Consider the following 25,852-nt stretch of genomic DNA (forward strand, 5'->3'; position numbering starts at 1 on the left):
AAAAAATGGAAGATCAATCGTGTAACGCCCGTGTGTACGACCAGTACTAGTGGTTTGGAGTGTACGTAGCATACCGGGTGTTCTTATATTCATAGACCCTCGAGATATACGTATACAGCGGTATGGTAACTGGATGCCAACATTCAACACTGCCGCAAATACATGTCCATGGTCACACGGTCATAAATGAAAATTTCACCAAATGTTGATAATTGTTAAATGAATATTTTCTGATATTTTCGGCTTGGCTTAAGGCCTCTAAGGTCATTATCGAGCTGTTTTACGAAAACGGTGAAGTTTACTTCCGCATTTGGCGGGTCGACCTCGCCACACACTTTGTAGCGATTTAAATAAAATCTACCAAACTTTTGTGAGTTTACTATAAGAAAATAGATCATTAATATATATGCTACAAGTGAAAGCAAAAATTATGGTTCTAGCTATTGTACGTTTTGCTGCACGTCGATATTTAAAGACCACCCTTTCGCCGTATTTTATCCTGCACTGCAGTGGCGGTCAGCGTAAACAAAAACGAGGCTCTACAACATGAACTTTTATGCAAATTTCATCGGCTCCTTTCAGACTGGTATGCAAATGATATGTCAAATGCGCCGACTAAAACACGGAGACTAAAACTTAAGCACGTCACGCATAGTTTTGATGTGCTTATCACATCGTCAATCAATGAACGTTGATACCACACAACCCTACAATGTCAACCTTATCGCTTTAAGCAAGTTAAAGTAAATTATATTGATATATTTTATACGTATCATATTCCACTAAACATCATGAACACCGCGACCTCAACAAAATGAGATATTGATTCGAAGCAGTTTATTTTCTCTTTGTCATAGAATCTGATTAAATATATTAATCAGCAACACGATAAGGTTTCTGAACTTCACACAATTACACACTCTACTCATATATGAAATTTGGTATAACAATTGCACCATTTTTGCACAGAATAGCGATAAATTGCCAGAGACGATCTTCAAGGTTTTGAAGTATCACAGAATGTATGCGCAGGTGTGTATGTGCACCATAGCATACGACTCATTCCTTATCTCTGAGCTTAGGCCACTTGAATGTCCGTTTGGAGAGGGAGCAGTTACTTTTCAAGCGAAATCTTTGGGTAAGTGTGCAGTGTGAGTAGCTGTTTGTAATAAAAGCTAACGATATTCACAATCTATGTGCTAAGCAATCATATGCATTTTGTTTAGAAATGTCATCATGATTTCTATGACCTGTATACGTCAAAAATCTAATCAACACTGGACTTGGCGGATGAACTTCCTGGCATTAGCCTGGTTCTGTTGCCCATTGATGTGTTTATGAAAAATAAAAACAGGCCACGTTCTCTCTGCCGTTATAGTTCACCATAACAGATACTGTAACAATCTAAAGAAATCGCACTTTTGAATGGTTTAAATCCTTCATCAATACCAGGCCGGCTGATTATATGCTCGTGTATTTCTATGCCTAGGATGTTCAGATGGAAAATATGGTGGTCTCTGTCAATTTGATTGCGTTTGTAAAAATTGGGCTACATGCCACACATTCAACGGCGCTTGTAAGTGTCAAGCTGGTTAGAAAGGAGTCGCTTGTGACATTGGTAAGTGCTTAACACTGTAATGTTAGACCGATTACATTCATAACAAGGGCAACAAAGCGAAATCTTTAATTTGTAATCCCATTCAATCATGCCGGAAAATGCCGAGAGAGTTTGACCGGTTAAGAAGGGCTTGACTACGCAGTTTCTGCGTAGTGAAGCTTCATTACGTATTCATGGTGACCCCTGGCCAGCTGTCAATAACTTTGGGGGCTTTTGTCTTTTGGCCTGCTTTGCATATGCGTCGTTGGACACGACCTGCCAATCACCCAGGTAGTCAATTAAACTATTAGTTGACTGTTTACCGACCCAATTAACACTATCCAGCAGTATTCAGTCATATTTTAATCGCGTGGCCCGGGTGGGCACAACGTAGGAACGCGTGTATTTCTATGTGTACGTTTCACTTGTGGTGTTGTTTGTACCATGGAGGTAGGAATGTTTGTACCATCGTGCGTTTGAAGTAAGCTTACTTGTTTCACCTACAGCATTACCTTTAAGGTGACAGGCTAACTATTAATGTTCAGTATCATTGCACCGAGTTCTGCCCACGGCGAAAACCACCTGTTTTGCCACGGTCCCTCTGTGGAGGGACCGTGGTTTTGCCTACTAATTACTGCCCGTCGCTGCCCGTCCTGAATGTAGCCTATCTATAGCTACAGTAATCAGTCAATATATAATACCCCGCGCCTTATAATTTTTATATAAACCACAGTCTCTCTATCCACGAGGGACTGTGTATAAACTTATAAAATCATAGTCCGTGCCGTAAAATTGTTGACTTTCGATGCGATATAGAGATTGATCGTTGAATCGCACCGGCGCATCCATATTTACTTGCCCCATAAGCTTACTACTCTGTAAAGGGTGGGTAGATGGAATTCCTGGGCCAAAAATGAACACCGGGGCGAAACTTTTTGTGAACCCATGTGAAAACATAAATCATTTATCAGTTTTGATATATACTCCTAAATTGTAAGTTTGATCAAGGAGGTACCTCCATGGTTTGATCAAAATCGAGACCACATTCAAGGGCTATGCAGAGTGTCCATGTACGCACACACAGTGACAAGAAGGCGGCAAACACCTACTTACCAAGCACATCGAATCGGCGAAAAGAAGCATAAAAAAGCTATAGGCTCATCGCCAAAACAAACGCGCCAAGCGCTAACAAAAACCCATACCAAGCGGCCCTTTTCAGGGCCACCAAACACTCCAAAAAGAGAACTACCCCCCAAAAAACCCATAAAATGACATAGAACACACAAACACTTAAAAGAAATAACAAAAATCGTACACATAAAAATAACGTGACAGAAAAAATGGCTGTGGAAATAAATCAGCTATTTCCAAAGAAAAGCCGACAACAACATGAAATTCAACAACAACCTATCATCGCTCAAACTATGAAACTCCGAAAAATAGTACTAGGCAAAGGCCTTAAAATTAATTCGGACGCCAACAAAACCAAACAGAATAAAACCACCTCAGGATTTCAACAAATAAAGTCGTAAAATGTGACTACGCTACATCGTGAGACACAAACAATCGCAACAACACAAATTCAAAGAAAAGTCAAATTGGGCTCCACAAACAACAAACACCAAAAACTTGAAAGCTATCTGAAGCTGCTAAACTCGCACTTCTAGAGATACCCTTTCAAACAAGGAAACAAAACATGTCGCGTGCTAAAAGAATCGCGATAAACCAGCTTGCAAACAATAGACAAGTTTCGGAAAAAAAAACCCTCGACAAGGGTCGGGTTTTCGTCATTGTCAACACAAACGATTACGTACTCGAATGCGAAAGGCAATTACGCAACACTCAGTATTATACACAACAAGCCAGAACAAACAGTAAACAAAGTAAACGAACTATGAATCAAAATGTACGAGAACAAGCACATCAACCAGGATACTTGTGAGTATCTTGATCCAATAAACATAAAATCCGTACCCCCAGTGGTACTTATTGCCTAAAAATTCACAAACCTCCGCAAAATCTAAAAGACACACCAGTCAAAACAAAATTTACCGAAGTAAAGAAACATAGAACAAACAAACCGAACCACCAAACGGACTCACAACGTGACCAAAAATTAATATACTTGCCTCGCTAATCGAAAAGCAAGACCACTAAAATGCATTAAAATAAATTTTCACAAACACAAACTAAGGAAAGAATCTACACCGCGACTGATGAGAAACCACAACCGGGTTTCGAAACGCAAGCGTCAAAGGGCGACTCTATCAAATTTTGTAACAACATAGGTCCGGCTGCGTCTCGCCATAAGCTTTCCCCACACAAACAAAACATTACCGTACACACTAATCCAAACTTCTCTACAAATATCCAAAGCGAAACAAACATTTTTATTAACACACACAATCGGATAAGAATGTAGGAACACATTTTCGAAACGAATCAAACACAAACTCGACACAAAAACATTTAGGATAGTTAGATGGGGAGCCTCTTTCACATTTTTTACATCTCGCTATACTGTCTATGATTCTAAAAATAAAGTCATCTGCCACTTTTTCTGTATACGCGGTTTGGCAAAACTCATCTCTTCAATCGAAAGTCGGGCGATTTCATGGTTCTTTGGGGTACGTCGAGCTTAAGGAATGTGGTTATATTCGCGATGTTTTATTCGAAATTATTTATTTCTTCTAGGGCAAATGCACGTAATTCATGCTGTTGGAAATACTGGCCGCTCATAAACAAGACAATAAACTCGATATCTGTGCATCTTTACTTTTATTGTCAAAGTACCATCGACACCCAAAAAAAACCAAATGGTTCAGTCCACGCGTGGGTTCAGTCCAGGTATTTGCAACGCCAGTCACCTAGGCGACGGTAATCCGCACCACTTATCACCATCGGGAAGGTACTCCTCCCCCTATACCACTGGCGATCCCACCCTCAAGGCACTGCGTCATTCGACCAAGCATTGTTATTGTAATTTTCTGCATAAAATTAACAGCGAGGTCAACCGGTCAAACTCTCTCGGCATTTTCTCTCATGTGTTTTTGAGATGAGTGAACCCGTTGACTATATAACCCTAAACTTTCTTCTGCAAACTCATTGAAAGAGGCTCGGTATGTCATATGTTTGAAATAGTTTATTTTGAAATTAGTTTAAATGGCCCACAGAAAGCAATTTTTTGTATTGTTTCGTGTTCAAAATGACTATTACGCGTCAACAAAATACTGCAACAAACTAACAATAAATCTATTGAGCGAACGGTATACCGAAAGATATTGTGCAGCGATAGTGCAAATATAAAGTGGACTATTGAAAACATCGCGAATTGTACCTGTCAAACGTTTATTTTGTCGATTGTTTGTCTATTTCATACTGTATCAGCATTGGAGAGAAACACATCCTGTTTTAATTAGTCAAAGGTGCTCTAATTTGCAGGATTGCTGTTTTGCCCCAGCGTGCGTCTGTGTCGACATCTATGCATCTCCATGACTGATAAAGTTGAATAAACTTACGGCCGAAGTTGTGAGAACTTTGTGTCCGCTTTGTTCATTTAAGGAGATAGATATGATAAGTCTTTTGGAGACTTATGAATCCGTTGAGATATGTAATATCTCAAGATTTATCACACCAAATTCCATGTGACTTTGGAATTATCGTAAAAACGATAATACTATTTGATGGTCTGTTTCTCCGATCGGTAGATCATTTTCATATTTTGTTTGAAACTGTGCAACGTATGAAAAGTGTGTACACTTTGTTCGATGGACGTTTTTACTTGATACTTACGTAAAAGTATCCCGAAGTTTGAAAATTTGTCAAAAGGTGTTTCCCGTATTTAGTTTTTATATCACGCCATATATATATGAATACGGAAAATACCAGATTCCATCAGAATTCTGAAGTAACATTGAATGACTTGCCAAATAACTTGAAAATATGTACCAGTATAATATGCATTTTTCAAGGTTGGATAAATCGATCGTTTCATATATCAAGACTGCCTTCACTGAATTTTCTAAAACGTTAGAGTCGCAACTGTTACATAAATGTTTCGCAATGCCTTAACATTTATGATTTACATATCCATATATTTATATCAGTTACGTATAGTCACTGTACTTGTCATTAGTATTAGAACCTTTTATATATAATTGACAACCTGAGTCTCATTTTAATCGTTATGTCGCCATTCGATACTCTGTATGAATTGCATGGGTAGTTTCCGTCTCCATTATTTCATGTCAGTGTTTATGGTTAGGCTCCTCAGTTCTACCAACCAACCATTAACAATGTGTTTAAATTAACTCTGCTAATGCCACCTGCTTTAACTTTTATATCATTTGCCATTTCAGTTGACCCGTGCGTTGAATTATCCGAAGGTGACAACCGCAGTCTACGGTTCTCTGTATGTATTGAATTGCTTTACTCATAATGTTAAACTGACTGAAGGGGGCGAGAATCAATGGAGATTCCAGTGGTTTATTAACGATGTCTTACTGGACACTCAAAGCGATGGGGTATTTGTCAGAGAAGACAACACAGTGAAAAATAGGTAAGATAAATTGTGCACTACGTGCAACATAAAGGAACTTAAGAAACTACATGTCATCACCAGAAACTATGTCCCAATACTGCTTGTGTGCACCATGTCCCAAGAATGTTCATGTGTGCGAATATATAGTATCTTTACTCTGTAGACGTAGCTGTAGTTTTACTGTTGACTTAAAAACTGCTCTGCAAATTATCACTATGATTAAACTGCCTGTTTGTGAAAGATATGTTGCATTCTGGTTTGCTGACATTGCGAGACATATGACTGACCTCAGTGTAACTTGCCTATTTTATCTAATATATTTTGACAATGATGGATGATATTTAGATAAGTCATACAATGCGATGTTACGACTATATTTGCAGCGTAAGGAATGTCATACTGTTATTACTGTACAGTTTACATACATTTGTAATGAGCTTTCTTTTCTCAGTCATTGTACCCTTAAGATGCGACATTTATGGACAAACCTCACTGGGAAGTATGAATGTCGTGTTCGTGATCAGTATGGTATCGAATATTCCGACGCTGGATACGTGCATATATCAGGTTAGGATAGTTTGATTTAATGTTGTAAGATTGCATTTGAAGATGTTATTATTGTTTTTATTCCTGGTATGAATTATTAATATATTCATAGGCATCGAACACAAACCTCATCGGTTTACAATATACAGGCACAAAAAATTGAAATTATGCAAATTATGTTCATTTATCAAAATGGAAAGGTACAAACAAAACTTAAGTAGCTCTTAAAATATATTGAACCTGTCAGTGAAGAAGACTTAATCACTATGCTTGAGTATTAGGTACATATTTTTAGCCTATGAATCATCGACAAATACTAGCCTTTTCAAAACTCCTAGTATAAGTTATTCGTTATTTTCATTGTTCCATAAGATGAACCGTTATATTATTCATATTTGACAAGACTCTCTTTAGCCCCCATCCACGTAGCGATCGAAATGACATAATTTGTCTGACTTTCCTCAGCGGAAACACATGAAATACGGTGGTTTGACTCGTGTTCGAACTCACAACGTATGGACCCAGTCACCTAGCTGAGAAGCCACAGACAAAACCGCTCGGCCAAATCCCCAATCTCAAGAAAGATTGGTTCAATAACCGAGCTGAGTTGTTTCAATTTTTCTGACTTCAACTCCTCCACACGCTGTAAAGTTCATTAAGCACTCACGCTCGTATGCGCACTATTCAACATTTAATTTTTTGAAATGGCATTAATCAAAAACGTAGCATCCCCTTAGCTACTTAAAGCGGGAAGGGATGGGGCATAGCATGAGGTTTTCCCCACGTTTGTCATTTTGGCTTCACTGTTCTTCTATCAAATATTTCTGAAAGGTTTAAAACGGAATGTAATAAGAACGACTGGGTACGATTTCTGAGATTCTATAAATATGGATATTGAGCCATCTTATAATACTATGTATCAGGATAATAGCCGGGGAGTGTTTGGTATGTTTAAAGATATAGCCACTTTGATTAAAATCAGATGTAGAGTACGGAGACGTCTGTACGATGGCTCTGATCAAAATTACAATTCATTTGTAACTCAGATTACCCTCTAAAAATAAAGAGTAATAATAATCATCATCACCATCATAATAATAATTAATATAAGTATTATATAGAAATAATAACGCGAATAGTAATAGGTTAAATTTCCATGAAAATTTTCCTATGGGTATATGGGTATTTTGGGTCGAAAAGACCAAATATGATATCGATATCACTGCCTCATGTTTCCATGGTAACCATTTTAGGGGTTGAAAATTTCAGTTTTTCTAATATCCCATGAAAAGTTACTTTGATTGTTATGAAAATTATCTAGTAGGGGAGTTCGGGTCAGAGAACACAAATACCAGACTTATTCTAATGTTTCAAGTTGCGATGGTAACTATTTTTGGATTGAAAATATATGCTACTTTTTCCCTAATTCCTATTAAAGAAATATTGTTTGATGTAAAAAAATTGATCATAAGGGTTTTTCGTGTTAGCACACCAAAAAATCACACGCATTTTCATGTGAGATGCTTCCATGGCAACCATTCAGGAAAAAAAATTACCAGTTTTTTTCAAGTATTCCACCTAAAATCCAGTTATCAACAGAATGTGTTATATCAAAGGGATATTTTGGGTTAGAAAGACCAAATATCCAGTGTAAAAATCCAGAAATCAACAGAAATATTATACCAAGGGGTTATTTTGGGTTAGAAAGACAAAATATGATATCCATTTTTACTGCCCTGTGTTTCCATAGTAACCTATTTGCATTTTAAAATTTCAATTTTTTCAAAATTCCATTAAAAGTAATCCCAGTTACTATGCAAATGATCTCCTAAGTGTATTTATCGCAGCATGAACTCCATGTTCATTTTTTGTGTTGCCATGGTAACCATTTAGATAACCACCGTTTTTTTTATTTATAACCATGCATATTTTAGACAAGGGGTATCTCTTTTCGTTAACCAGACAAGAAAAGGCTATTTTACGAGATTAGCCAATGAAGTGACTTTACTAGCCTTTTGTTGTGTATACTTGCACACCTTTAATACCAAAGGAAACAGGTATTATGAACGTCGGTGGGACTCAAAAGTTTTGTGACCTATTAACAACCCGTTTCACTCTCAGAGTTGTATGCAAATTTTAAAAGTCGCCATGACAACCTGACAACAACATGGCCTTTACAGCACTAAGACATACTGTAGCAGGGTTAAAAATTGGCCATGGCCCTTCTGCCGGTAGGAGGCATAATATTTTTGTGTCATTGTGATTGATACATTTTATTATCAAAATGCAACGAGAATGCATTTTTATTGGCCATCGTTTCCTGTGCCTGTCATTCAAGTACGTCAGTTCAGATATTGAAACTTTGTTGCAAAGTTCCACTGCACGGCCGATCGTCTTCGTAATTTCCAGAACAAAGTCACATTATGTGCCAAGCTTGGTTTGACTGCATTTATCTACCTCGTCCCAAAGTGACGGACGGCTCTTTCAACCTTTCAGCTTAGTGAAAAACGCATTTATTGATTCGCCAAAGGCCTATAGATTCGCTTATTTTTGCACAAGTGCTACATGGACATAGGAAAAAGTTCGACTCACCCTAGCCCTCTTGATTGTTGAATACAACCACGGTCCATGATGAGAGTTCTCGAATAAAAAACTGTAGCCGTGCTCGAATACAAAAGTCTTCTCATTAAATTACGTCATTCTTGATATACAAGAGTTAGCATTCCAAATCTGTCATCCTGTTTTTTCAAACTTTGGAGAAGGGCGGCATTTTCATCTGAATGATTGAACGACGTGAAACGCAAAGTTCCATCGCATATTACCCTGCAATATGTACACTGTACAGTAGAAATAGTGTATACGCTCCAGGTACGTATAACTATACGCTTATACTCCATAAAATGGCCACAGGCGGCGTGAACTTTCTGAAAGGATTTCCTAAACGTCCTAATTGTTACCTCAGAGACTCATATGTGATGTCCTGAAAAGTAATTCCAGTTTCTGTCAACATGCAAAGCTGAACGACATGATTATAGCAAGAGACATAATGTACAGACTACACATTTACGCGCACGTTCACTCAATTGCGCATACTCATATTGGCAGACTACACTGGCAAAAGTGCGCATGCATGAAGTTATATTTGTAGCACAGATCTCGCGGAAACTCACGCCTTTGCTCTATTTCTATCCCGAAACTTTCTTGATTGCTTACATTTAATGCACATGAACAAAATAAAACCAACAACGTCAGCATAGGGGAGGGTTTATGGTTTTCGCCACAACTGCAAATGCCACGCTGAAGATACGTTTACAAGGCCAATTACACTGGCATAGACTCTCCACAGTCGCTGTGCCTTGTTTTGTGCACGCCCACGACTGCCACAATGGGCCTGCATTTGAAGGCTACGCTGTGCAGCTCAGCAGCTGTGAGCCCGCGCTGTCAGACACAGCGACTGTCAGTTTTTGCAAGTATATGAATATTGATAAGGGTATTGATGTCAAAAGGAACACCTAACTGGGCGGAGATAATATACGTACGACAATTAGAAGTCACCCCTATTGACTAAATTAAAATAATCAACACCTCTTTTTCAAAGTTCCAACAGCTTCAGTGAACTGTTATTAGATTTCTATATAATACTTATAGCCCCTAAACTTCTAATAATAGTAATAAAAATAATAATAAAAATAATAATAATAATTATAATAATAATAACAATAATAACAATAATACCTAAGCGGTATTCTCTTGCTGTCGCCTCTTTAGTAATTCCCGATTATTAACCAAAGTATGGAAAATATACGAAAAAGTTTTACTTTTTGTCGGCATCTCCGTACAGAGATTGTAGTGCGGTGTGGTTAAGTATAACATAGCTTGGGAGGCTCAGCAGTAGTCACACTGATCTCTGCCACAGGCAACATTTTGCACCCACTTTCTGGGTATTGCGCGTTTTCCAAAATATACATTTCTGTCTATTTATATATAATATTTCGAACCAAAAAAAATAGATAACTTATGAATACACCAGTTATATCGATCCTCGAGTCAATGAACACTTGCAAAACATAGACTTGCTCTAGTTTACATGAATGTGAATCGATGATTCAAAATGTATGCCCAACGGCTGTCAACTTTGCCGACGAGATTGCCAAAGCTTAAGCAGATAATGTATAATTTTACATGTGTATTAAGTAAGTAAGATCTCTAGATGGACAGCTCCTATCAGAATCGGAGATGTTTGACATGTTCATTGAGCCAGTTGGGCACAAGTTCAGTTTTGAATATTTAAAGTTGCCTACAGCAGAGATTGGAGGGGCGTGCGGTCAACGACTCTTCGACCCTCTAGCTTGGTTAGAATTATTCATACTGCTCTTCTGCCACATCGCGCTTCTACCACTGTGTGGAGATTGCATCAATGGTACTACTCCCGAATAAAAAGGACATGACTGCTCAGACACTGTGGGTGAAGCTCACAATATTCTTAATATAATTGCCAAGATTTGATGTATTCCCCTAGCGTGTCGCACCATTCCTGGCAGAATATTATTTATGTTACTAAAAATATGTAACCTCACGTGATTAACCATTCTTTCACCATATCATCGTATGGCATTTATAATTTGATATTAATGGAATCAAAGTATCCAAATCATTAAACATTTATTATTTACATCCTTTTATAGGATGTCTCGACAACAGATGGGGCGAAGAATGCGAAAATGTATGTAATTGTCTTCATGCAGATAGTTGTGATCAACACCTCGGTTGCATGTGCAGTTCTGGATGGAAAGGACGTCACTGCAATGAAGGTGGGAATATGGAAGTGCAGGTGAAAATCACTACAAGTTGATAAACTGCAGCTTGTTCTCAATGCTACATAAAAGAAACATGCAACATAACCGGATAAGTTAAAATATCATTTGCGATGCTATAACAGGGTAAAGGGTTAGGCTATTTAGAGAGAATTCTTTGTTTGCCGTCCTTATATTTTTGTAAAACCTACCAGCCAGCCCGGGGAAAACACAAACACAATTAAATAACACGATGATTGTATTAGCATAAGCTCATTTTTGATAGGTGTCGTTTCGAAAAATAATATTTCCAATTGTAATAAATTAAAATCATAGTATATGAATAATTTTCGTAACAAACACGTCTAATTTTTTTCCGAATTCTATATGCTACAGTATCGCACCCGCCGGCAAATCTGACTGAATATGAAATATTGATTATTTTCCTCTCAACGTGTGTGGTGATAACTATTGTCACATTGGCGATCTGCTTCCTGTACTACCGAAGAATGAAAAAGAACCTACAGAAGTACCGACGTCTTACAATGATCAGGAAGAAATATACGAGGTTATGAGGGTAAGGTTTAAGACCATTGAGTATTCAATATTATTATTATTTGTGAACCTTTTATAAAATCTTATATCAGGCGGATTGAACGATGTATGAAGTTATATATATGGCTGTTTTTACCGTATTAATTTTGTAAAAGAATATTTGACGATAACTATATCAATTAACAAAATTGCAATGATTACTCAAACCACGGTCCCTCCACAAAACGGTCGGGAAACGCAATGTATTTCTATTGTCCTGATGCGCGTTGCGCTTCCGTTACACCGTTTATTCGCGTAAAGAGATTATCGTGGCTTGAAGAGTGACACCATTTTTACCTGACATGCAATGAACTAAAGGACAATTCGCATGCGTTACATAGGCTGTGTTTCGTATTTACACGTGCTGGTTTGACTAGACTACACTTGCAGTCAACACCAATGTAATCATTACAGCCATGATTTCATTTCTCTTGATGACAAGACATCGATTTCAACACCATTTCAGAGGAACAGAGTGAAGAGGTCTACAGTGTTCCGATTGAAGTTCACATGCCCCGTCCGTGAAAACGAGTGTATAAGTGCATGGAGCCAGCGGTTTTCGAGGACATATGACATCGAAACAAAAATGACCTTTCTTAAATGTAAATTTTCCTATTATATTCGTATCGGCATTGTTTTAAAGCTACCGGGAGACCTGTGTGACACATCAAGCACATGCCTCGATAGGGCTTTATGACACGCCAGAAAAATTGCAATGGGGTTTGAATCAAAACAATATTTTTCACGTAAAATTCCCGCCAATGGATACGTTTGATCACAAAAAATTGCGTCGTCAGTTTATTTTAAATGGTGTTACAAGTACCAAATCAAGAAAATCTACATTAAAATACCATGTAGTACGCAAGGCACAGCGATCAGAAAAGATTTCAAAGAATCGAACATCGACTCCGCGAGGGTCCCAAAAACAAAATGGCGTTCGGCCGAATTTGGGTCATCTGCTTTTCTATCCTTACTTTATACTTTGATTTGCAGTTATTGAATCTCTATAATAAGTTGAAAATTGCTTCAATCAGATAAATAGGTCCCAATCGAACATATTTGACCAGTCATCAAAACGAAAAAACGATGAATATTTTGACTTCACACAACACGAACACAGATCGTCAGTGGACGCCATTTTCTAAATTGCCGAGCAAAGCATTACACAATAAACTATCAGTTTGCGTCTCATTATAAACCTTTATTCAAAAAGTGGGTTCGTCAGTTTAATTTTACGTATACTTTAATTACAAAAACAGACATCGGAATGAAACAGACCGTCATAATTTTGCAGTGTAGAGCGAACAAAAATTCATGTTCTCCTGACACGTTATCAAAGACGCAATTCAATGAAAATGACCTACACACGATAGCGTGATCAAACGAAATCGCTGAAAATCGATTAGGAATAAAATGATCACCCACTTTCCTCATCATGAAATACTGCTTATCGAGAAAATACTGAAGTTTCAAAGTAGCTGTACACTTTACGGTCGATTCAGGCTAGTTTCTTCGTCGAAGACGACACAACCGTACCCACTCTTTGACGGGACGCTACAGCTGGTGTGACGTCATCAACAGCGAACGCCAGCGCAACGCGCATCCTACCAGCTAATCCCCTCGTTCGCACGTTTTGACAATAGCGTTTCCCGACCGTTTGGTGGAGGGACTGTGCTCAAACTCTTGGAACATAAGGGCAACATGTTAAATTGTCAACAATGATCAGGAAGAAATACACGAGGTTATGAGGGTAAGGTTTGAGACCATTGAGTATTCAATATTATTATTATTTGTGAACCTTTTATAAAATCTTATATCAGGCGGATTGAACGATGTATGAAATTATATATATGGCTGTTTTTACCGTATCAATTTTGTAAAAGAAAATTTGACGATAACTATATCAATTAACAAATTTGCAATGATTACTCAAACTCTAGGAACATATAGGGCAACATGTTAAATGGTCAATTGCGCACACCAGGTTGAGAAAATCACAGACATTGCTTGGACAGGGCTCTTCAGGACAAGTCCATAAAGGACATTTCAAACCAAAAGGAAGCAAACATATCGAAGAAGTGGCAATCAAATCACTACTACAAAGTGAGTGAAGACTTACATATATTAACCGAAACAATGTTACAGTAAATAATAAAGTGAGTGTAACTACAAAGTGAGTGAAGACTTACATATATTAAAGTGGCACTCCCATTTCGTAACATTTTTGAAGTACATTTTTTTAATGCCAACGGTCGATATTTGACGTGGCGACTGAGCACGGATCACGAGATATCGATAAAAACATGTCCTCCAAAAAGAAAAAGTTTGAATTCCGGTGGCTCACCTAAATTCAGCTTCCGAACATCGAACGTTCGGCACTGGGGCCGTTGTCAACTAAGCTATGGAGTACGAGTCTACGCTGACGCTGCTGTACGCCACAGTATCACTCACGTCGGTGATCGGTCATGCCCCCTGGCCCACTCTGAGAAAAACACGGAAAACAAAGTTTGATTCTACCAGAATTCACATAGGTGACTAGCACAGTTACGTGCGGTTGATACATAGCGACCGCCGAGTGTTATGCATAGACGCAGACCACGCGCGCGGCGTACTGTGTGGCAGACGACAAAATGTAGTCATATGAGGCGGCTAATATTTGACACGTAAAAACTGATGTTTATGTGGTATCGGTTAAAAATATAGTACAACTGATTTAGAATAATGAAAACGACAAAAACTAAGACGTTTTACAAAACTTACCTGAGGTAATGGCATAATGCTGTATATAAAGTCTTTGCAGTGGGAAGTAAATTAATAGACCATTTTCCGCGATATGCGAGATCTCGCGAGATCTAGTTGTCGCCTTGACAACCAGCATACGACACACGACACAGGTCAAATTTCTGTAAACAATATTTGCGTAACAATATGGGGGTCAAACGATGCGCTTATCCTCTCTGTAGAAGTGATTCACGGTATCAGCACAGAGAGTACATGACAGGTGTGTCCTTTGTGCGATTTCCGAAACCAGTTACACAACCGGAAAAATGTGATCGTTGGATCCGAGCTTGTTGTCGTGCCGACGACTTTGGTAGGCATCGGATCACCCAGGACACCTACGTTTGTTCACGGCATTTCGTTGGTGGCAATGGTCCGACTGAGGACTATCCAGATCCGATACCTGCTACTGCAAGGGGACCAGAAGTGAGGATTTTCGAGCAAAGAAAAGTGAGGCCACCACCCAGAGATCGAACGTCGCCAGCCATCGAAAAGCGGAGAAAGATAGTGAAATCACGGGTGAGTGTCATACTTAGATCGCGTTGTTTACCCTTGCCTTGTTAGCTCGTATGCCGCAGTTGTGAGTTATGCTGGATCGTCGATACCAAATCTGCAACTACGTCACACCTATTCATGGAGGTATAAGTCTCCTCCCTCCATGGTCTGTAATAACTCAGTGCAGTGTACATTTATCGCTTCAGGGGCTAGGGGTATACGTTATCATCATCACATGCATTTGTTTTCCCAGCGATGCTGTGGATTTAGAAGAATAATAAACCTGTTTCTGTACATTCTGCTAATAGTTGCTTTGAATGGTTTTCAGATTGGTCCCACATGACAGCACTAACAGCAGGCGTGCCAAACCTTTGTAGTTTATCACACCCCAACATGGTCCATCGTCACCTTGTCGATTTTTGTATTTGCTTGTTTGTTTTAGTTTCATTCATTTCATGTTATTTCCCTCAGGTCACGGTTAACAATGAAAACGAAGGCACAGTCCCTTCAACAAGCTGCCAAGTAAGCCTGTGGCTGCTGTTCCTATACTGTCTTTGAGGCCAGTCAACACTACACATCAAAGTTGTGGTATGTATACTACTCAGCTTGTCTTTTTATGTTAGATTAGCATAGAATATATTTAGTTCTTGTTTTCAATTTATAAATTTTCTTCTGATTATTAGCTGAGTATTTTTCTCATTTTATCATAAAAAACTCTGAAGTGGATTATTTTTATCTTATTCTGAAGAGTTTTCATTTTGATATATCAAGCAGATATAAGTGAAAAAATAACAAATAGATACATAATTTATAAATGTATAAATATATACATAAATAAGTAAATAATTAATTAATTAATTAATATCAAAACAGTATAATATATTTCACAGTAAGTGAAAGGTGGGGAAAATTTGAATTTCAAATAAATTATGAGAAATGTTTTGCATTCTGATGAAATTGTATTGTTAATTTGTATAACCTGTAATTGTTGGTTATTTCATTGAGAGGGACTGTGGTATAATCAGTATTTTTCCATATCATATAATTTTTATCATATTAAAGGCACACCAAACCCTGTCAGTCACAAGACACCAAGTCCTGTCATCTGTCACAAAGCATCACAAGCCACATCATCAAAATGTGATGCAGTTACCCAGACAGATATCACCATTGAGCATCTGAAGCCCTATTCTGACCAAGCATTGACTGACACAAAGATCATGAAGCGACATATGTTTATGCGGGATGTGAGGAGAAACAACAAGTCATGTAAATTTTACACAGGTACAAACTTCATTTCTCAGAGTCTTCAAATACTCTTTTGAATCAAAAAATAAGAGGAACAGATGCTATAATTTTTATGTATTTTTTAAGTGCTTTCACTTTATGCATTTAATTTAGTTTCTTGCTCTACTCCTAAAACATGTTGAAATGCAGTTTACAGTGTACATGTGAATAAAGAATTGTTGTTCACATTTGAATTTTGGTCTTGACTATTATTTGTCAACAATAATCTTCAATAACAGTATTGATGGTGTGTTTATCAGACAGTTTCTGGGTATCTTAACATGATTTAGGGAGTAGAGCAAGCAACTGAAGTAAATACACAGACTAAAATCAAAACAAATATATTTTAATGTGTATTTTCTCTGTAGGTTTGGTTTCACTACAGATGCTGATGTATTTGTTCAGATGGATTCAGGCTAAGGCAGAAAGGATAACATTGTGGAAAGGAGAAAGTACATCTGTAAGTACATTTAGTATGAACAACACAGCCTGTATGTGGAATGTGATAGTTCAGTTTTGTAATATTCTCATTGGCTTAATATATTAGTTTATAGGCCTGAGCACATGGGGTCATATCAAGTGGTAGTAGCACTGGAGGTCAAAGGCCAAATACCAATTCCTTTTCAATATTGGATTTACAATCTTTCATGCTATCTTTTACAGAATGTTCCCAGAATAAAAGTGGCTGTGGACGTGCATTGACTACTTTTGAAGCGTTCATAATGGTTATGGTGAGATTGCGGAGAGGTCTGGATATAGACCATCTTGCAGATGTTTTTGGGGTTTCTTCTGCAACTGCCAGTCGATACTGTAACACGTGGATTGAGTTTCTGTTTAAAGAATTGTCTTTCCTCATAAAATGGCCTACACGTGATCAGATACGAGCTTCTCTTCCTAAATCATTTAAGAAATTCAAAAAAACAATTGCTGTTATTGATTGCACAGAATTTTTTGTTCAAAAGCCATCTATACCCTCATCACAGAGAATTACTTGGTCATCATACAAACATAACAATACTTTCAAGATTTTAGTTTCAATATCTCCTAATGGTGCCTTTACTTTTGTTTCTGATCTGTGGTCTGGCTCAGTATCTGATCGACGTTTAGTGCAAGACAGTGGTTTTTTAAATAATATTAATGCAGGTGATGATGTAATGGCAGATAGGGGGTTTCTTATCCGTGATTTACTAGCTCTTCGGGGAGCTACTTTGAACATCCCTCCATTTACGCACGGAAAACAACTCAGTAGTGCAGCTGTGACAAAGACCAGGCGGATAGCCAGTGCACGTATCCATGTGGAAAGGGCAATTGGGAGACTGAAGAATTTCAAAATTCTTCAAGGTATTTTCCCACTGAAATCCAAAAACATAATGAATCAAACAGTCAAACTATGTGCTCTACTGTGTAATCTTGACAGAACCTTGGTTAGATAAATTACAAGGTGTGCTCTGTTTGAGTCTCTTAAAAGTCTCTTGTAAATTTTTGAAAGATCTGTGGATTTATAATCACCAGGTGCTTTTTGTTATTTTTACCCATCCTGTAATTGTTTCTATATGGACACGTTTAAAGTCTGAAAGAAAGAATTAATAATAATAACAATAATTACACTTATCAAAGAAAATTAATATATATTTCATAATTACTTATTATAAATTTCCTTATTTATAACTTATGAAAAAACAGAGTAGATTACCATTTTATAGATATATTTATTAATATTTTTATATTTTATGAATAAAGTTCAGACAATGTGTTTTTACATGTCATTGGAGTTTATTTCTTTCAGTATTAAGTACCAATCACAGACAATACATGTGGACACTTTCATAGTGAAGTAATATGCTACCTTGACACACATACATACTACTAATTCAGGTATAAATTGGCAAGTCCATACTTCTGCTAAAATTCTTTATAATTTGACAGTTGTTTGTTGGAATGTGAAATTATATGCACATTAAATCACTAAAAATGAGTTTTATAAGAAAATTATATTATACACAATGAAATGTTCTTTGCAGCAAATCTTCCGGTAGATACAATCAGTGGAATTAATATGTACAATTCCCTGAACCAAGACTTTCAGTAGATACATTCAATGGAATTTATAAGTGCAGTTCTCTGCACCAAAAAGTTTCAGTAGATTCAATCAGTGGAATTTACTTAGTGCAGTTATCTGCACCAAAACTTTTAGTAGATGCAACCAGTTGAATTCACAAGTGCAGTTCTCCGCAGTAAAACTTTCAGTAGATTTTATAAATGGAATTTACAAGCGCAGTTCCCTGCACCAAAACTTTCAGTAGATACAATCAATGCAAATTGCAAGTGCAGTTCTCTGCACCAAAACTTTCAGTAGATACAATCAGTGGAATTTACAAGTGCAGTTCTCTGCACCAAATCTTTCAGTAGATTTAATCAATGGAATTTACAAGTGCAGTTATCTGCACCAAAACTTTTAGTAGATGCAACCAGTTGAATTCACAAGTGCAGTTCTCCGCAGTAAAACTTTCAGTAGATTTTACAAATGGAATTTACAAGCGCAGTTCCCTGCACCAAAACTTTCAGTAGATACAATCAATGCAAATTGCAAGTGCAGTTCTCTGCACCAAAACTTTCAGTAGATACAATCAGTGGAATTTACAAGTGCAGTTCTCTGCACCAAAACTTTCAGTAGATTTAATCAATGCAAATTACAAGTGCAGTTCTCTGCACCAAAACTTTCAGTAGATACTATCAATGCAAATTACAAGTGCAGTTCTCTGCACCAAAACTTTCAGTAGATTTAATCAATTGAATTTACAAGTGCAGTTCTCTGCACCAAAACTTTCAGTAGATACTATCAATGCAAATTACAAGTGCAGTTCTCTGCACCAAAACTTTCAGTAGATACAATCAATGCAAATTTCAAGTGCAGTTATCTGCAGCAAAACTCAGTAGACACAATCAATGGTACTTACATATGCATTTATATTTGCAATTATTTATCAATTATATCACATGTATATCCTTAAGCAATAGCTAAGAGTCTTGGCACTACATATTTTTGGAAGAAAACATTCAATTTCTCAACCATATGGAAAAAGTACTGTTCATTATAAGTCACAGTGATAATCTGAATGCCTTGTTTTGTATAAATCACAAGATCACACTCCTGCAGTTGGTAGATTCCCATCTGTCCCTGTATCTGGGCATAATACATGGATGTATCAGTTAGAGACCATTTCCCATCAACTTCCTGGCATCCTTTATCCTTTGCAGCATCCTTTGGTGATTTGTCCCGCCATGCAAATGGACACTTTATTTCCAAGAGCTTTGGCTGATGCTTTGGTTTACAAAGACATGTGACAACACCATCAGTTGAACAGCCAATAAATGGTCTCCTGTCATCAACTCTGAGACCAGGCACTCTGACATTAAGATGCTTATGTTTTCTTCTCTCTATAGCCCTGTACATCTCCCTGGCTTTACCTTCTTTCTTTCGCCCCCACTGTAGCGCTGGTAAATCTTCCGACGGAACGGTTCCCTCCCCCAGTATTTTGTCAACAGTTTTTGTGGGATCTGCAGATGGATCTTTCAGCAATGTGTTTGCCCGACTTGTAACTTGTCTAAACTGTGATGCTGTTATGATACCTTTCCGAAGTTCATGCCAGATAGTGTTCTCATTCTGACCAACTGTTTGTCTTTCTATTAATTCCACCTCCTCTTTTGTGTACTGGACATTTTCAACAAACATAGCAGCTAATGTTTGGGTGGATGCTTTAAGATGTTCATTGAGGTGGGTCCTTAAAAACATACGTAACTTGTTCACCATAGCCAGATGTAAACAAGCTTCTGCAGATTCACTCTCAGGATTATTTCCCAAGGTTGGAGGCATCAACAAAGTTAGAGCAGCTGCTCCTGGTGATATCTGTAAAACATAATGAGAGCAAATTTGAAGCATAGACATGATATTTCACCACTCTTACAAGTCATCATAATTATTTACACAAAGCAAGTAACTGTATCACCTGAACCACCAAGTTGATCATCACCCAGGCAACAAGGATGAACAAGTTATTATATGTGTTGATTTGCCAGAGGATTGTACCAGAAAGAATATTGTTAAAAATACTGAGTCAGACATATTACATGTATACTACACTTACCCAGTTTGGTCTGACAGCAACAAATAAACAGAGGCATGACAGTTACAAATGGAGTATCCAAATAGCAAACATGTGATATAATTTTGAACAGTATCAAAATAAAATTAAAACCTTAAAAGTTCATCTGCTTTACCTTCAACTGAATGTTCAATCAGAGTTTAACCCTTGATTGCTGTGATTTTTCCTGCCAGAATTTTAGTGCAACATTTTACTACTTTTTGTGACTTCTGTAAATTTTTATAATTTTTGACTGAATAGAAATCACATTTCATAGCTACACTTTTTTTAATTAAAATTTTGGCAAAAATCTAAAAAAAATCATCCACTGTACCACTTAAAATGTGGATTCCAGCTCCCCACGCCACTTGAATTTGCTCAGCCCTGTATATAGCGTACAACACACTTTCCAGCTTACCTGTGCAAGGCCTTTGGCAAACAATTCTTGTTGTATCTGGGATAATGGTGTTCGGTCATCTGGGTGTCTTGGGTCAAAATCACTGTCCTGTGGTGTATTTAACTGTGGCACTCTATAACTGGAAATGGAGAACAGAACATTGAACAGATGAAATCTATAATATTATAAAGGGCCAGTAGCTGTAACTTTATTGGTTTTTAGCTTTTTCCTCTGTATAATATATCAGTTTTTCGTCAACTCCCCAAAAATTAAACATGTGTAGTCTTCAGCTCATAGACAAAATGAAGACAAAGTGAATGCTATCACTGACATTTGAATTTTGATCAGAAAAGTGTTACTAATCATACCAAAGTAACCAACCAGCAACAATTTTTATGTAAAAACTATAGCGTTCATATAAGAGTATCTTTATCAATCAAAAGTGTCTTTCGATTCAAACCGATGCAAACATTTGAAAAATTATACTGCTTATGGATCAGCGTGCCATCGAAGCCAGTCTTTTCAGTCATGTGATGCAAGAAAATTTTCAGTTGGATAGGAAATTATACATGGTGACTCCAGAAAAATTAGCAACTATTCAAACTGACTCAAAAATTTTCTTTGAGTTTGTTAGTCAGAGGGCACACTGTGATCATTCAACAAAGTGGCACTACACTATGAACATTATAGAAAAAAACTCACTGTGCTTGTTTGATTTTTAATCTTTTAATTGGAACAGGCTGATCATGTTCCATTGGACGTCTTTTCCAGAGACATGGACCATCTGTAACTGAGGATTTTTCAAAACTCTCTACTTCATAGAGGGCAGCAGCAACATGGCGACATGCACCATCAGCACTGTAATAAATAAGAACATCACCATTAGTAAATTTAGTCATTGTATTTTAAATATATTATTAAACAATACTAAATGAAAGATGATATAAGCTGCTAACACTAACAGAGAGACTCTACCGCCTATGGTGTTTCACAATTAGCAGGATGATATTGGGGAAAATGTGTAATGTGTTACTTTCATAGCCTAGCTTCAAATTTCCTGAGACAAGGGTACATTTAAACAACTTCTATATATATTGCTTGGATATTATCACACATGCTATTAATGCAAATATGAAAATATATTTTGAAACATTTAACAATTTATCTCCCAACTTTCCCTGTTAAGCTGCCATATTTTGGGCTGAACCAATCTAGTATAACATAATCAATCACTCAAATACATATTCAATGTGGGATTTTAATGCAAGCCATTTATACCTTTACACTCTGCAGTAAATTAGTGGTTGAATTTGATAACCAACATCAACAACCCAGAGCAAATGAAACAAGTCAGTATACCGGTATTGTGGCAGTTTATCTTAGTGTATCTTTTGATGAAAATATCCCAACAATCTTAAATGAACGAGACCCAGCTTTACCATAACGTAAACTTTACATAATTAACAAGATTAATATTGACACTTACCCTCCAGGACATTCACAGTAGGCAGCCATGATTTCTGAGTGTTCCTTATCCATTAGAAACCATAATGTGTATGTAGACTTACTGAGATAAGTTTTATCTTTTTGAGTCGGTTTTACCTGGGCTTTAAACGCGCCAAATGTACTGGCTTCTGATATTTGTGTGTACTGTAGGTCGAAGACATGACCATCATAACAAAGTCTGAAGTCCTCATACGACTTGTAAGCCCTTAGCTTCTTCCTGTCGTAGTCTGATCTGTGACATATCAGATAATTAAAGACGTCGCACAGTCCAAAGTCCGGTATAGCACTAAAATCCGTCGAATACCCAGGGAGGTTGAGCGGATTGTCGAAACTGCAGCCAAGATCAGCTAGTCTCTTGGAAACATCTCTCTTGGGATCATGACCAGTCATATCTGGGTCTTCCTCAAAACCAGCATCGCGGACAGCCTTGGCGAGAGTAACGAGGATATTTTTGCGGTAGTTCCAAGTTGAGATACCAAATTTCCGCAAAAAATCTTTCAACTGTGGAACGGTGAGGTTGTCAAAATCCCCCATGTTACTGTTTTATCAAAATTAAGTCGTGATAAACAAAAAAACTCTCGGCAGACTATGAAAACGAAATCCGAGGACGACGCGACGTCGTCTGCACACAAAGACCGCCATTTTGACTCTGAGTGAAAGTTTGTCCTGTGTGAACTTTGTCCTGTGTCGATATCGAAAGTACCGAAATGCCGCATCTCGCGAGATTTCATACGAGACGGAAAATCATCTATTGCGTCGTTCGAACTTATTATAGACTCCCTAGAATATTGTCAATCAGCACAACAACATAGCTTCGGGGGATTTCGGGTGAAAATCAGAACCGATCGTAAAACTTCGGGATGTGAAAAATACACTCGGGAAATGACATGTTTTTATCGATATCTCGCGATCCGCGCGCAGTCGTCACGTCAAATATCGACCGTTGGCATTAAAAAAATGTGTTTTAAAAATGTTATCAAGTGGGAGTGCCTCTAAAACCAAAACAATGTTACAGTAAATAATTATCGTAAAACAGAATTGCCTCAGAGGCCAGGGAGTCAAGAAATATAACATTTTAACAGCCTTGAGTGCACTGGACAAAATGCTTGATATGTGCTTAGTATATTTAAGCAATAATGCACCCTCCCCCGGCCCATAATGGACGAAAGCAAACTTTGCACGACATAATGTAGTCGAAGCCGAGTACATTATGGAGTGCAAAGTTTGCCTGAGTCAATTATGGGCCGGGAGGGGTGCATTATTGCTATTATTGTATAGTTTTGGCAATGTCACTGAATTTGTAGTTGTAGAAAACGAATAAAAAAGGAAATTTAAACTGACTTTGAAGCCAGTGAGCGTGGTCCGGCTTGATCGGCCCCGACTCTGTATACTGTATACATTTACATGCACTCCACACTGCACTGCACTGAATACGCACGTTCAACACAAAAAATGAGCCGCACTTTTTTGGTTCAATGTGGAATTTAAAAAGACGATGTATTTTCGAAGGAAATAAAAAGGAATTGCATCCCTACCGTCTATATCGAACTTGAAACATTACCTTTTAATATCATGCCATTCAAAAGGCCGACACGGTGAAATGCCAGACATGAAGAAAATGGAATGTTCATGCATCGACATCACCATGATCCGCGAGCTGCATGGTATCAGCTGATCAATACAATCATTATTGTCGCTAGTAGTACAGCATTCATTGCAAACGATATCAACAGAGTTCAACAATGTTATTCAAATGTTTATATTTCATTAATAATTGTGCCTATAAATTTAATTTTCGATGGCTTCTTGAGAAGAGCTATTTTATTTCAGCAAACGAGAAAACTTGACGTAAACGGGTGCTTGAAAGGTACAGTTGACAAACATACTGGAGGTTCTCCGTCGCGATATCGTAAACAAGGCAAAGTGAAACCACAGACAAGGAGAAAAAATCGATGAATGAAAGTTGTCTCCGATTACAGTCAGCGCATCAGGATTGGGTGGCCGAGATGTTAGATCAACGAAGAGTCCACGGTCGTCATGATTGTGGGCAGTAGCTGACCTTGGACCGAACCTTTGAATGGCTCCCAGTATTTTCCGTAGACAATTCCGGTCAAGGTTGATGACAGCAAGCTGCCGTTGTTGGCCCGTTTACGACAGGTTCGAGTAAGCCTTTCACGCTTGCATCGTTTACATGGCCACTGACATACATAATATGCCATGTGTCAAACCCAGTATCGTCTAGGAGTTTGCAAGCGTACTGAGTTCTGTTTCACCACCAAGCGAACCATGTTGTAAACAAACGTAGTAGTACAACCATCATATCGGACGGGGACTGCATGCTGAGCGCGAACCAGACAAAGCAGACGACAAGTGCATGCGGGAGGACTCAAAATGTGATATTAACGTACAGTAATTCATTATTATCAATATTTTGCACCGTTATCAAGATTTATAGTTTTGTGTATAACATGGTTTATCCGATACTTTCTCTCATTTCAAATGCGCAGTCCTCTTTCCGTTTTAAACAAAAACTTGGATTGTTATGCTCGCTGTGGGGCTGCAATGCTGAATAATGGAATACATTGTTAGTAATAATGTGTGGATATGATATCACAAAATTCACTGGTATTGACAAAGCTATAATACAATTACGTATATTGACGTATATGGAACACGATATTAAGAGCATACGCAATGTATATCTTTGTATATGGAACACTCCAGTGCGTTGATAAGCGTAGCGTATTTCTATGCAGATCATGAGTATACATAATGCAGATCTTTGCACACTAAGTGTACACTGTACTTTTGCATTTTAGTAGTATACGTACGTGTATACTTAACGTATTTAACACATATACAGAATGAGTATATGTGTATATATTGTCGTATATCAAGCATTTTGTCCAGTGGTGATTCTTACATTGTGGCCGTAAACATTTAAATATGTATGGGCTATCTCCTCTAATGGCAACGGACATTATCTGCAAGTTTATCATTCTAGGTTTCTAGGGTTTTTTTGTGCGTTATGGAATCATTATTTGTCACTCTCAAATCCTCTATTACTTTTCTACGATACGGCAATCAGCAGAATGATGCCTCTTCCATTTATGTATTTAAGGTGGAAGGCATTACAAGTCTTACATGGACTTTGCAAGCGAAATTCGGTGTTTGATA

The 25,852-nt window shown here is 37.6% G+C and overlaps 1 protein-coding gene and 2 long non-coding RNA genes across 3 annotated transcripts; 2 read left to right on the forward strand and 1 right to left on the reverse strand.

The window, feature by feature from the left end:
* The first annotated feature begins 6,592 nt into the window (after positions 1-6,592).
* Positions 6,593-12,046, forward strand: LOC139130413 (uncharacterized). The gene is made up of 3 exons (XR_011551849.1): positions 6,593-6,704; positions 11,369-11,494; positions 11,873-12,046. It is a non-coding gene; the product is annotated as an uncharacterized lncRNA (long non-coding RNA).
* A 2,997-nt stretch (positions 12,047-15,043) lies between these two features.
* On the forward strand, positions 15,044-17,230 carry LOC139130414 (uncharacterized). Its single transcript, XR_011551850.1, has 4 exons — positions 15,044-15,367; positions 15,815-15,931; positions 16,406-16,627; positions 16,999-17,230. It is a non-coding gene; the product is annotated as an uncharacterized lncRNA (long non-coding RNA).
* Positions 17,231-19,302: 2,072 nt separating this feature from the next.
* LOC139130847 (uncharacterized) lies at positions 19,303-21,294 on the reverse strand. Its single transcript, XM_070696645.1, has 2 exons — positions 21,191-21,294; positions 19,303-20,537 (listed from the first exon to the last, which is right to left on the reverse strand). The coding sequence occupies exon 2, from the start codon at positions 20,502-20,504 to the stop codon at positions 19,638-19,640; it is 867 nt and encodes a 288-aa protein (XP_070552746.1). The 5' UTR covers positions 20,505-20,537; positions 21,191-21,294; the 3' UTR covers positions 19,303-19,637.
* Positions 21,295-25,852: the final 4,558 nt, after the last annotated feature.

The sequence above is a fragment of the Ptychodera flava genome, chromosome 4, assembly GCF_041260155.1.
Source record: "Ptychodera flava strain L36383 chromosome 4, AS_Pfla_20210202, whole genome shotgun sequence".
NCBI classification, from domain to species: Eukaryota; Metazoa; Hemichordata; class Enteropneusta; family Ptychoderidae; genus Ptychodera; species Ptychodera flava.

What these genes read in the sequence shown, in the direction of transcription:
- LOC139130847 (XM_070696645.1), bottom strand. Translation starts at nt 20,504, where the DNA reads ATGCCTCCAACCTTGGGAAATAATCCTGAGAGTGAATCTGCAGAAGCT.